Raw genomic sequence first — 12,757 nt, 5'->3', positions numbered from 1 at the left:
TGTGATACTCCGCTGAGAGAAAGGAGGTCTGTGTTCTAATCCTTGTTTTTCTTATTTATCTCTTAAATTAACAGTCAAAAGGGAAATCTGGGGTTTTCTCATTTCACACTAGCATTGCTGTTTTACTTTAGTATAACATTTCCATCTTCACCAGCAAAGGATTCATTCTTCACAGTCCGATGAAGCCCTTTGTATTTGAAAGTGCTGCACTAAAAGGTGTCTCGTGTCCCTTTTTTGTGCAAAACAGGGCCCTACTTCTTGGCTACGAAAATTATCCCTTTCAAAAATGTTATATTCAATCACAGCTAATCACACAGTCCGGTTTACTTATTAGTTTTGATCTTGATATTAGCCATTCTGGGAAGCGTGTGTGACATTTCGCTATAGCAGGCTATTGTTTACTATACATATTGATTGTTAAATGTTCCCCAACCAATGTTAAAGATGCTGAAAGCACCCATAGTCACTACTTGATTAATTTGTACACGTTTCTCTTTTCATTTTAATGTATGTTCCCTGTCCCTTGGGAAACGTCTCTGGCATATTCCTCATGACCCTTCAGTCTTTAACACAGATCTTTGAAATAAATACATTCAAAACCATTTACGCTAATGTAAATGGCCACGTCTTGCTCCTTTTTTATTTTTGCCCTGGGGAGAGGGTGGGATGGAGGGGACCCAAGCTCTATATGCTTTTGTCAATCCAATTCATTTCATTTCTGGGAGAAAGCAATGTCTTCATAATATCATCTATAATCATCATCTTCCCTGCCATATCTGAGAGCAGTCTTTATTTCTAATACATTCAGAGTTTATGAGAATGAAACATTGCTGCTCTTTTGCCTTTAATTGTTTTTATTCTGCTTCTTTATTTTGTATTTCTTCTACATTGTGCAAAATTAAAAAAAAAAATCCCCATCCTAAAAAGAAATTCATGGTTACCACACAATTTTATATTCAGAAAAAAAGGTTTGTGAGGGTCCTGAGTATATCATTCATTAAAAACTTTCCTAACACTTCTCAAAATTTGAGGAAAGTCAGCAAGACTAATAACAATAAAAAAGACATAACAGTTTTCCACGAGAAAAATGTAGCATCACCCAAACTGAAGTGTTTTTCCAGAATGTGTCATTCTGACAGGTTTTCACCAGGGAGAAAAGATGTCAATGCATCATTTTGAATTTAGTTTGTTTGGATAATCCTTAACTGTCTCATTTTTGTAAAGTAAAAATATTCCTTTTTACATTATGATTTTAATTATTTTTTGTTTAGACCTTTCTGTTAATTTAAAATATTATAATTAGAATTTTAATTAAATTTATTACAGACATTCAGTCTAGAATTTTGTAAGTATATTAGGTATTTCATGTGTTATTGTGATGATTCAGTATAAAATTGAAGCAAATAACCAGTGTAAGAACTCAACATTTAGATCCGTTACTTTTTAAAAAGAATTGGTAGTGTTCAGAGACACAATTTCAAATGTCAAGGCTTTTTTGTGCGTTTGTCTTGATTTGAAATCAAAACCTATGTTGAAATGCCAGAACTTTCTGTAGAATAGACATTATTTTCTGAACAACTCAAAAGGTAGAACTGTTTACAAGGAAAGGTAGTGGACTCACTGTTGCTGGAAACTGTTAGAACAAAATCAGATGTGTTTCTGAAAAATAGTCTTCATTATAACTTCTGGGAGGAATTTATGGCTTATATGACAGGTAAGAGAAAACTTTCAAGCTGGAGAACTGAAGAGATTCTTTAGTCTTTTAATGTAACAAGGTCCATACTGGGTAAGACAAATGGTCTGGCCCAGTATCTTCCTTTTGACCCAGGCTGTGGGTGCTTTCAGAAAGAATATGAGCTATAGGGCAAGTATGAGGTGACTTGTCCCCTGCTATGTTCTTCTGGTTTCCAGCAACCAGAGATACTGGGATTTCCTGAAACACAGATTGTATATATCATGTTATTAACAACATTTTAAGGTCCTGCTTGCTCATATGGGCAGGGATTTTCAAAAGGCAGCTTCTTCAGCTAAGGATTTGCCTTGGTGGGCATAGCTGCACGTGGTCCTTATGAGCCACTCTTAATTAATTTATCAACATCTACTTGATCTATATTAAACAGATTCTTCCTCATTACTTAGGTATAGTTGGCAACTTCTAGTCATACATTAAGATCATCTCATCTAAATATAGCCATCTTGAAGTGAGGTATCCAGTTTCAAATAGTCTTCTCAGTTCTTTCTGTAGTCAGCAGAGAGGGACAAAGCACTTACAGAGGACAATTTAGCCTGTTGCAAGATAGATGCCTGGTAGTTGGGATAAATTACTCTCTGGATTTGCCCCTTTTTAACTAAATAGGGACTCTAAATAAACACCTGACAACGAGCTACCCTACCTTTACATGGTTATCTTTGAGATGACTATCATCTTCAATGACAAGGGCAGACTCTGTTAAGTAACCATTTTCTGTCCCTGCTTCAGTACCGTAACATCACAGAATGGTTGAGGTTGGAAGGGATCTCTACAGATCACCTAGTCCAACCCCCCTGCTCAGGCAGGGTCACCTACAGCATGTTGCACAGGATCGCGTCCAGGTGGATTTTGAATATCTCCAGAGAAGGAGACTCCACCACCTCTCTGGGCAACCTGTTCCAGTGCTCTGTCACCCTGACAGTGAAGAAGTTTTTCCATATGCTCAGATGGAACCTCCTGTGTTTCAGTTTGTGCCCACTGCCTCTTGCCTTGTCACTGGACACTACTGAAAAGAGTCTGGCCCCATCCTCTTGACACCCTCCCTTCAGATATTTATAGACATTGATAAGACCCCCCCTCAGGCTTCCCTTCTCCAGGCCGAACAGGCCCAGCTCTCTCAGCCTTTCCTCATAGGAGAGATGCTCCAGTCCCTTCATCATCTTTGTAGCCCTTCGCTGGACTCACTCCAGTAGCTTCACATCTCTCTTGTACTGGGGAGCCCAGAACTGGACACGGTACTCCAGGTGTGGCCTCACCAGGGCTGAGCAGAGGGGGAGGATCACCTCCCTCGACCTGCTGGCAACACTCTTCCTGATGCAGCCCACGATACCATTGGCCTTCTTGGCCACAAGGGCACACTGCTGGCTCGTGGTCAACTTGTGGTTCACCAAGACTCCCAGGTCCTTCTCTGCAAGGCTGCTTTCCAGCAGGTCGGCCCCCAGCCTGTACTCTCTAGGAGCAGGACTCTGCACTTCCCTTTACTGAACTTCAGGAGGTTCCCCTCTGCCCATCTCTCCAGCCTTTCCAGGTCCCTTTCAATGGCAGCACAGCCCTCAGGTGTATCAGCCACTCCTCCCAGTTTGGTATCATCAGCAAACTTGCTGACGTGCACTCTGCCCCTTCATCCAAGGACTAAATTTTGAAGTAAATTTTTAAATGGGGAAAAAAAAACAAAAAAACCCGCCCAGAATATTTTCGGTTAAATACCGCATATGATTATCTCTACATCACTGTTGTACTCCTACGACAATGGTGGCAATGGTTGCTTTTCCTCACTGCCTAGTAATGCAAGTCCTTCAGTTATTAGGTAGAAGGCACATTTTTTTTTAGTCTTCATTCATCTCAGCATAACCACTCTTAGCTTTCTGGAACGGAGACTTCTTCTGTTCTAGCATCTTCTGATCAGTAACAACTTTTATAGACACAAAATGACAAATACAGCTCTTTCATAATGGCGGGTAACTCCCCAAGATAAGTCAAGCTGCTTGTGTTACTGATGCAGAGGTCCCACAGTACTGCCCTTCACCAGGGTTACAGTTGCCACAGCATCGGCCACTAGCAGTCACAAAGACCTTGGCTATTCTGTTGCAGCAGCTTCAGATCACTCTTTCTAGTGATAAGGATTTCTCGCATCTGCACCGTGGGATGGGAAACCATTGGCAGACTATGCAAACAAAATAATTTCGCACAGACACTCCCTAGTCCTTTTATTCAAATCAAATCATAACATTTTTGGTCAGAACGCTGTGGTACTCTTGTATTGCCCTGGCAACTGGGTCCTGGTCTACGTTTTCTGAAGATCCTTCAGGAGATGCCCAGGGAGAAGCTCCAACAGATCCAATTCTCAGTTCAGCAGTGACTTGCTCAAGCTCTTCAGCGATATTTTTGACCACTCCCACCACACCTCAGTCATATGAGCTTCCAGTCTGTCTCTCACGGAGGAAGCATTGCCCACTGGGTTCGTCACCAGACAGTGGCTTCCGCAGCACTCATGAAGGTGTGCGGCACTGGCTTCCGCAAGTCCCTCATTCGCTCTGGCTCACTGCATCTGTTTTCTGAGATGCGCTTCCAATTCTAAATCTCTAATTCTCTGCCGCAGTCGTTTTGCCATGGAAGCTTGAGCAGTGGCTCTTATTTGTTCTGTTCTGTTGTGGGTGGCTGCCTGTGTCTGCACAAGTAGATTGACTTCCTGTAGCTTCTGCTGTAGCTTTTGTCCAGCCCTTTGTTCACTCTCCCTTTTATACTGTTCTCTCTGGCTGTGATCCCTCATCTTGGCATTTACCTGACATCTGAGGAAACCCACCTCTTCTTCCAGCAGCCTCTTTCTCTTCCGCAGCTTTTCCAAGCTCCCATGCATCAAAGTCCAGTCTTCTTGCAAACTTTTATTTGTTCTTTCTAGCTGCCTTGAGTTTCTCCGCTCTGCCTCCAGCCAGTGGGAAAGTTCACGGACCTCTGTTCTTAACCTGCCAACCTCACTGCCCATTCCAGAACATGCACCCTCCATTTCGTCCTGGAAATTCAACTGGGATTCACTCTCTTGCCTCTCGTACATCCTCAGTTTCTTCATAGCTTCTTCCAGAAGCCTCTGGGACCTGTTGCGTTCTTCCTGCAGTTCGATGTTTCTTACCACTACTTGCTCCAGACGGGCTTCTGTTGGTCGTGTCCATTCTGCCATTGTCTTCAACGGCTTTCCTTTGCTCCTACACTGCTGATTTTGGTCTTCCTCTGAAGGCACGTGTTTTGTTGGTAAGCCAGTGATCAAGTCCTCCAGGTGACTATGAACTGAGGCAGCGGCTTGCAGGTCTTTCTGCAGAACTTGGGTTCTAACTGTCTGTTGTTGAGCTGTGCCTTCCAGTCTGGCATTTTCAAGTTCAAGTCGTCGCACTCGTTCTTCCAGTTGTTTTAGATTAATGGTTCCCAAAGAGGCTTCCAGAAGGTCCTGCAGTTTCTGGGAAGATGCTACTGTTTCCCTTTGCTTATTTTCCAGGGCTGCCTTCAACTCCTGAACACAATGCTCAGCTTGTATACGCTGTTCTTCCGACTCCTGCAGCTTGGCTTTAACCCTGTCCAGTTCCTCTTGTAACCGCAATTTGTCTTCTTTCAGTTCACTGCAGTAAAGCTTTGTGACTTCAAGTGAACCTTCTAGAATCAACTGCTTTTCAAGAGCATTAGCAGCCTCCTCCTGCAGCTGTCCAACCACAGCCTGTCCGCCATACTGAAAATCTGTTTGTGTTGTGGCAGCCTTGTGTCCTTCAAGCTTTTCTCTCTCGTCTGCAGACTCCTGAAGTTTCGCTGCTGCCTCTGGACTCGGGCATGCGGGCAAGGAATGCAGGCTCTGGGAATCCCGTGGATCTTCCTCCCGGTCCACTGCTGCTGCCAATGTAACATCTCTCATGCCTGCAAGGTCTTCTGCAGTATGCGGGACTTGAGGACCATCCGTAACCTCCTCTCCCTCCCTTTCAGGTGATTCTTCCTTGGCAGCTAAACTGAGCTTTTCTTTCTCAGAAGCAGGACAGCTCTCATCGCTCTGCTCTTCCTCGCACATTCCTACAAAGCCTTCCTGAGAGAAGCCATCTCTCACTTCTCTGTCCAGAGCAGGTGCACCTAACGCAAAGCCAGCAGGTCTTGCCCCAGGAGGAGTGCTAAGCGCTGGCACACCTTTTGCACAGCCTGCAGAAGCTTCTCCTGCTTTTTCCCCATCTGTGTAGTCTGCCAGTTGTTCACTAACCTGATCACGTCCAAACTTTCTAGCGTAGTCCTCAGCTGTCCATTCAAAAATGTCCTTCTGGGAAACATCAGCCCCATATCGAAGGAGGACTTCTACTACGCTCATGTCCCCAGCAGATGCAGCAAGCATAAGAGGGGTCCTTTCAGCTGGATCTCGAGCATGCACATCAGATCCCTTTTGAAGCAGGAACTCCACCATTTCTTTGTGATGCTCAGTTACAGCAAGAGAAAGGGGAGTATGTCCCATCTTATTCTGTGCCTCGATATGGGCGTTGTGCTCAAGTAACTGCCCTGCTAGAGAGATGTTAGGAGCTCTGGCAGCCAGGTGAAGGGCAGTGTTGCCGTCAGCGTCTGCAAGACTATGGTCAGCACCATGTGCTAGCAGAATGGCGACACACTCCTCTTGCTGGCACTGCACTGCCTTCATCAGCGGCGATCTCTTGAAACTGTCGCAAGCATTTAGCTTGCATTTGTTCTCGACTAAATACTTGACAACCTCCGAATGCCCGTTAGCACAAGCAAGATGCAGAGGTGTCCGCTTCTCCTTGTCCTGCCTGTTGATGCCGAGTCTCAGCAGCCATCGCCGCCGTTGCACCTGGGCCAGGTCGCCGCCGGTGGCCGCACGGTGCAGTCTGCCCAGGTCCTTCTCCCGGATCTCGTAGGCTGCAGCGACGCAGGGCAGGGAAGCGCCGCTGTGCGGCGGCTGCCCCTGCCCCTTGCAGAAGAGCCCGAAGAACCTCCTCATGCTGCTGCGGCGACGAGGACGCGGCAACGCCTCGCGGCAGCGCTGGCAGGAGGGGCCGCACAGAGCCGGGCCCCGCGGACGGGGGAAAGGAGCAGAGCCCCAACCGGTGGCCGCGGCCCGGGACAGCTGCTGCGGGGCTGAGCCCCGGCGGGCTGCGGGCGCGGGGGTCGCGGGCTCGGAGCCCCCAGGCCGAGGGCGAGCGCGCACCGACGCTCCCAGCAAGGGACACGCTGCCACTCGCGCAGCGGCGGCGCCAGCACTGAGGGAAACCGCCTCCAGGGGGCGCTGCGCAACGGCCGCGGCGCGCGCTCGGGGACGTCACAAGGCAGCAAGGGGAGGCGGCGGGGCGCTGCGGCGCGGAGGCCGGGCGCGGCCGCGCAGTGCCGCGAGGGCGGCTCGGGGGGAGGGTGGCGCGGGCCGAGCCGGGCCGGGGCGGCCGCCGGGCGCCGGGAGGGGAGGGGAGGGGAGGGGAGGGGAGGGGAGGGGAGGGGAGGGGAGGGGAGGGGAGGGGAGGGTAGGCGCTGCCTCCTCCTTCAGGGCGCCGGGCGGCCCCTGCCTGGCCCAGGGCTGCGGCAGGCGCCGCATCCCCACGGCTGCCCTCGCCTCCCCGCCTGCCACGGTGCCTCATCCCTCAAGCTCTCCCCACTCCGCCCTTTAGATATCCCACATTTATGTACTTACAGCAATGCAGGACTGAGTTAAGCGTCAGGATACAACACTAACGTCAGGCATCTCTAGAATACTGGTGGTCTTTCCTGAGGAGCTTCTGGCGTGTTGTGACTGAAACTCCCTCAGATGCCCAACCCAGTAACTCATTCTCAACACCAAGCAGAAATTGCCACAGAGCTACTCTAGGTAAAACCTAGGGTCAGAAAGTCACCAAGTTTTCTGAGATATTAAAAGATAAATCTCTGGAACTGTGTTCTTCTAACAGATTCTGGCTCACAGGCTTTATTTATTTTTGAAATCGTAGAACCACAGAATGATTGAGGTTGGAAGAGACCTCTGGAGGTCATCTAGTCCAACTGCCCTGCTCAAGCAGGGCCACCTACAACAGGCCGCCCAGGACCCTGTCCAGGCGTCTTTTGAGACTCCACCACCTCTCTGGGCAACCTGTTCCAGTGCTCTGTCACCCTGACAGTGAAGAAGTTTTTCCATATGCTCAGATGGAACCTCCTGTGTTTCAGTTTGTGCCCACTGCCTCTTGCCTTGTCACTGGACACTACTGAAAAGAGTCTGGCCCCATCCTCTTGACACCCTCCCTTCAGATATTTATACACATTGATAAGACCCCCCCTCAGGCTTCCCTTCTCCAGGCCGAACAGGCCCAGCTCTCTCAGCCTTTCCTCATAGGAGAGACTCTCCAGTCCCCTCATCACCTTTGTAGCCCTCCGCTGGACTCTCTCCAGTAGCTCCACCGTGTCTCTCTTGTACTGGGGAGCCCAGAACTGGACACGGTACTCCAGGTGTGGCCTCACCAGGGCTGAGCAGAGGGGGAGGATCACCTCCCTCGACCTGCTGGCAACACTCTTCCTGATGCAGCCCACGATACCATTGGCCTTCTTGGCCACAAGGGCACACTGCTGGCTCGTGGTCAACTTGTGGTTCACCAAGACTCCCAGGTCCTTCTCTGCAAGGCTGCTTTCCAGCAGGTCGGCCCCCAGCCTGTACTCTCTAGGAGCAGGACTCTGCACTTCCCTTTACTGAACTTCAGGAGGTTCCCCTCTGCCCATCTCTCCAGCCTTTCCAGGTCCCTTTCAATGGCAGCACAGGCCTCAGGTGTATCAGCCACTCCTCCCAGTTTGGTATCATCAGCAAACTTGCTGACGTGCACTCTGCCCCTTCATCCAAGGACTAAATTTTGAAGTAAATTTTTAAATGGGGAAAAAAAAACAAAAAAACCCACCCAGAATATTTTCGGTTAAATACCGCATATGATTATCTCTACATCACTGTTGTACTCCTACGACAATGGTGGCAATGGTTGCTTTTCCTCACTGCCTAGTAATGCAAGTCCTTCAGTTATTAGGTAGAAGGCACATTTTTTTTTAGTCTTCATTCATCTCAGCATAACCACTCTTAGCTTTCTGGAACGGAGACTTCTTCTGTTCTAGCATCTTCTGATCAGTAACAACTTTTATAGACACAAAATGACAAATACAGCTCTTTCATAATGGCGGGTAACTCCCCAAGATAAGTCAAGCTGCTTGTGTTACTGATGCAGAGGTCCCACAGTACTGCCCTTCACCAGGGTTACAGTTGCCACAGCATCGGCCACTAGCAGTCACAAAGACCTTGGCTATTCTGTTACAGCAGCTTCAGATCACTCTTTCTAGTGATAAGGATTTCTCGCATCTGCACCGTGGGATGGGAAACCATTGGCAGACTATGCAAACAAAATAATTTCGCACAGACACTCCCTAGTCCTTTTATTCAAATCAAATCATAACATTTTTGGTCAGAACGCTGTGGTACTCTTGTATTGCCCTGGCAACTGGGTCCTGGTCTACGTTTTCTGAAGATCCTTCAGGAGATGCCCAGGGAGAAGCTCCAACAGATCCAATTCTCAGTTCAGCAGTGACTTGCTCAAGCTCTTCAGCGATATTTTTGACCACTCCCACCACACCTCAGTCATATGAGCTTCCAGTCTGTCTCTCACGGAGGAAGCATTGCCCACTGGGTTCGTCACCAGACAGTGGCTTCCGCAGCACTCATGAAGGTGTGCGGCACTGGCTTCCGCAAGTCCCTCATTCGCTCTGGCTCACTGCATCTGTTTTCTGAGATGCGCTTCCAATTCTAAATCTCTAATTCTCTGCCGCAGTCGTTTTGCCATGGAAGCTTGAGCAGTGGCTCTTATTTGTTCTGTTCTGTTGTGGGTGGCTGCCTGTGTCTGCACAAGTAGATTGACTTCCTGTAGCTTCTGCTGTAGCTTTTGTCCAGCCCTTTGTTCACTCTCCCTTTTATACTGTTCTCTCTGGCTGTGATCCCTCATCTTGGCATTTACCTGACATCTGAGGAAACCCACCTCTTCTTCCAGCAGCCTCTTTCTCTTCCGCAGCTTTTCCAAGCTCCCATGCATCAAAGTCCAGTCTTCTTGCAAACTTTTATTTGTTCTTTCTAGCTGCCTTGAGTTTCTCCGCTCTGCCTCCAGCCAGCGGGAAAGTTCACGGACCTCTGTTCTTAACCTGCCAACCTCACTGCCCATTCCAGAACATGCACCCTCCATTTCGTCCTGGAAATTCAACTGGGATTCACTCTCTTGCCTCTCGTACATCCTCAGTTTCTTCATAGCTTCTTCCAGAAGCCTCTGGGACCTGTTGCGTTCTTCCTGCAGTTCGATGTTTCTTACCACTACTTGCTCCAGACGGGCTTCTGTTGGTCGTGTCCATTCTGCCATTGTCTTCAACGGCTTTCCTTTGCTCCTACACTGCTGATTTTGGTCTTCCTCTGAAGGCACGTGTTTTGTTGGTAAGCCAGTGATCAAGTCCTCCAGGTGACTATGAACTGAGGCAGCGGCTTGCAGGTCTTTCTGCAGAACTTGGGTTCTAACTGTCTGTTGTTGAGCTGTGCCTTCCAGTCTGGCATTTTCAAGTTCAAGTCGTCGCACTCGTTCTTCCAGTTGTTTTAGATTAATGGTTCCCAAAGAGGCTTCCAGAAGGTCCTGCAGTTTCTGGGAAGATGCTACTGTTTCCCTTTGCTTATTTTCCAGGGCTGCCTTCAACTCCTGAACACAATGCTCAGCTTGTATACGCTGTTCTTCCGACTCCTGCAGCTTGGCTTTAACCCTGTCCAGTTCCTCTTGTAACCGCAATTTGTCTTCTTTCAGTTCACTGCAGTAAAGCTTTGTGACTTCAAGTGAACCTTCTAGAATCAACTGCTTTTCAAGAGCATTAGCAGCCTCCTCCTGCAGCTGTCCAACCACAGCCTGTCCGCCATACTGAAAATCTGTTTGTGTTGTGGCAGCCTTGTGTCCTTCAAGCTTTTCTCTCTCGTCTGCAGACTCCTGAAGTTTCGCTGCTGCCTCTGGACTCGGGCATGCGGGCAAGGAATGCAGGCTCTGGGAATCCCGTGGATCTTCCTCCCGGTCCACTGCTGCTGCCAATGTAACATCTCTCATGCCTGCAAGGTCTTCTGCAGTATGCGGGACTTGAGGACCATCCGTAACCTCCTCTCCCTCCCTTTCAGGTGATTCTTCCTTGGCAGCTAAACTGAGCTTTTCTTTCTCAGAAGCAGGACAGCTCTCATCGCTCTGCTCTTCCTCGCACATTCCTACAAAGCCTTCCTGAGAGAAGCCATCTCTCACTTCTCTGTCCAGAGCAGGTGCACCTAACGCAAAGCCAGCAGGTCTTGCCCCAGGAGGAGTGCTAAGCGCTGGCACACCTTTTGCACAGCCTGCAGAAGCTTCTCCTGCTTTTTCCCCATCTGTGTAGTCTGCCAGTTGTTCACTAACCTGATCACGTCCAAACTTTCTAGCGTAGTCCTCAGCTGTCCATTCAAAAATGTCCTTCTGGGAAACATCAGCCCCATATCGAAGGAGGACTTCTACTACGCTCATGTCCCCAGCAGATGCAGCAAGCATAAGAGGGGTCCTTTCAGCTGGATCTCGAGCATGCACATCAGATCCCTTTTGAAGCAGGAACTCCACCATTTCTTTGTGATGCTCAGTTACAGCAAGAGAAAGGGGAGTATGTCCCATCTTATTCTGTGCCTCGATATGGGCGTTGTGCTCAAGTAACTGCCCTGCTAGAGAGATGTTAGGAGCTCTGGCAGCCAGGTGAAGGGCAGTGTTGCCGTCAGCGTCTGCAAGACTATGGTCAGCACCATGTGCTAGCAGAATGGCGACACACTCCTCTTGCTGGCACTGCACTGCCTTCATCAGCGGCGATCTCTTGAAACTGTCGCAAGCATTTAGCTTGCATTTGTTCTCGACTAAATACTTGACAACCTCCGAATGCCCGTTAGCACAAGCAAGATGCAGAGGTGTCCGCTTCTCCTTGTCCTGCCTGTTGATGCCGAGTCTCAGCAGCCATCGCCGCCGCTGCACCTGGGCCAGGTCGCCGCCGGTGGCCGCACGGTGCAGTCTGCCCAGGTCCTTCTCCCGGATCTCGTAGGCTGCAGCGACGCAGGGCAGGGAAGCGCCGCTGTGCGGCGGCTGCCCCTGCCCCTTGCAGAAGAGCCCGAAGAACCTCCTCATGCTGCTGCGGCGACGAGGACGCGGCAACGCCTCGCGGCAGCGCTGGCAGGAGGGGCCGCACAGAGCCGGGCCCCGCGGACGGGGGAAAGGAGCAGAGCCCCAACCGGTGGCCGCGGCCCGGGACAGCTGCTGCGGGGCTGAGCCCCGGCGGGCTGCGGGCGCGGGGGTCGCGGGCTCGGAGCCCCCAGGCCGAGGGCGAGCGCGCACCGACGCTCCCAGCAAGGGACGCGCTGCCACTCGCGCAGCGGCGGCGCCAGCACTGAGGGAAACCGCCTCCAGGGGGCGCTGCGCAACGGCCGCGGCGCGCGCACGGGGACGTCACAAGGCAGCAAGGGGAGGCGGCGGGGCGCTGCGGCGCGGAGGCCGGGCGCGGCCGCGCAGTGCCGCGAGGGCGGCTCGGGGGGAGGGTGGCGCGGGCCGAGCCGGGCCGGGGCGGCCGCCGGGCGCCGGGAGGGGAGGGGAGGGGAGGGGGGGGTCGGCGCTGCCTCCTCCTTCAGGGCGCCGGGCGGCCCCTGCCTGGCCCAGGGCTGCGGCAGGCGCCGCATCCCCACGGCTGCCCTCGCCTCCCCGCCTCGGTGTCAACTCGGTGTCCACCAGCACTCCCAGGTCCTTCTCAGCAGAGCTGCTTTCCAGCAGGTCAACCCCCAACCTGTACTGGTGACTGGGGTTATTCCTCCCTAGGTGCAGGACCCTGCACTTGCCTTTGTTGAAGTTCATAAGGTTCCTCTCCGCCCACCTCTCCAGCCTGTCCAGGTCTCTCTGAATGGCAGCACAGCCCTCTGGTGTATCAGCCACTCCTCTCAGTAATCAGTGACCCAAGTGAACAGGCACCCTGCCTCCT

The 12,757-nt window shown here is 50.6% G+C and overlaps 2 protein-coding genes across 2 annotated transcripts; both read right to left on the bottom strand.

The window, feature by feature from the left end:
- Positions 1-4,289: 4,289 nt before the first annotated feature.
- On the bottom strand, positions 4,290-6,722 carry LOC136995440 (POTE ankyrin domain family member B-like). The gene has a single exon (XM_067316463.1). The coding sequence runs from the start codon at positions 6,720-6,722 to the stop codon at positions 4,290-4,292; it is 2,433 nt and encodes an 810-aa protein (XP_067172564.1).
- A 2,761-nt stretch (positions 6,723-9,483) lies between these two features.
- Positions 9,484-11,916, bottom strand: LOC136995439 (POTE ankyrin domain family member B-like). Its single transcript, XM_067316462.1, has one exon. It carries the CDS (start codon positions 11,914-11,916, stop codon positions 9,484-9,486), a length of 2,433 nt encoding a protein of 810 aa, XP_067172563.1.
- Positions 11,917-12,757: the final 841 nt, after the last annotated feature.

This window comes from Apteryx mantelli, chromosome Z (assembly GCF_036417845.1).
Source record: "Apteryx mantelli isolate bAptMan1 chromosome Z, bAptMan1.hap1, whole genome shotgun sequence".
Classification (NCBI taxonomy): Eukaryota; Metazoa; Chordata; class Aves; order Apterygiformes; family Apterygidae; genus Apteryx; species Apteryx mantelli.
This window is presented reverse-complemented; position numbering and strand designations above follow the sequence as displayed.

Coding starts and splice junctions, on each gene's coding strand:
- LOC136995439 (XM_067316462.1), bottom strand. CDS start 11,916: ATGAGGAGGTTCTTCGGGCTCTTCTGCAAGGGGCAGGGGCAGCCGCCG.
- LOC136995440 (XM_067316463.1), bottom strand. CDS start 6,722: ATGAGGAGGTTCTTCGGGCTCTTCTGCAAGGGGCAGGGGCAGCCGCCG.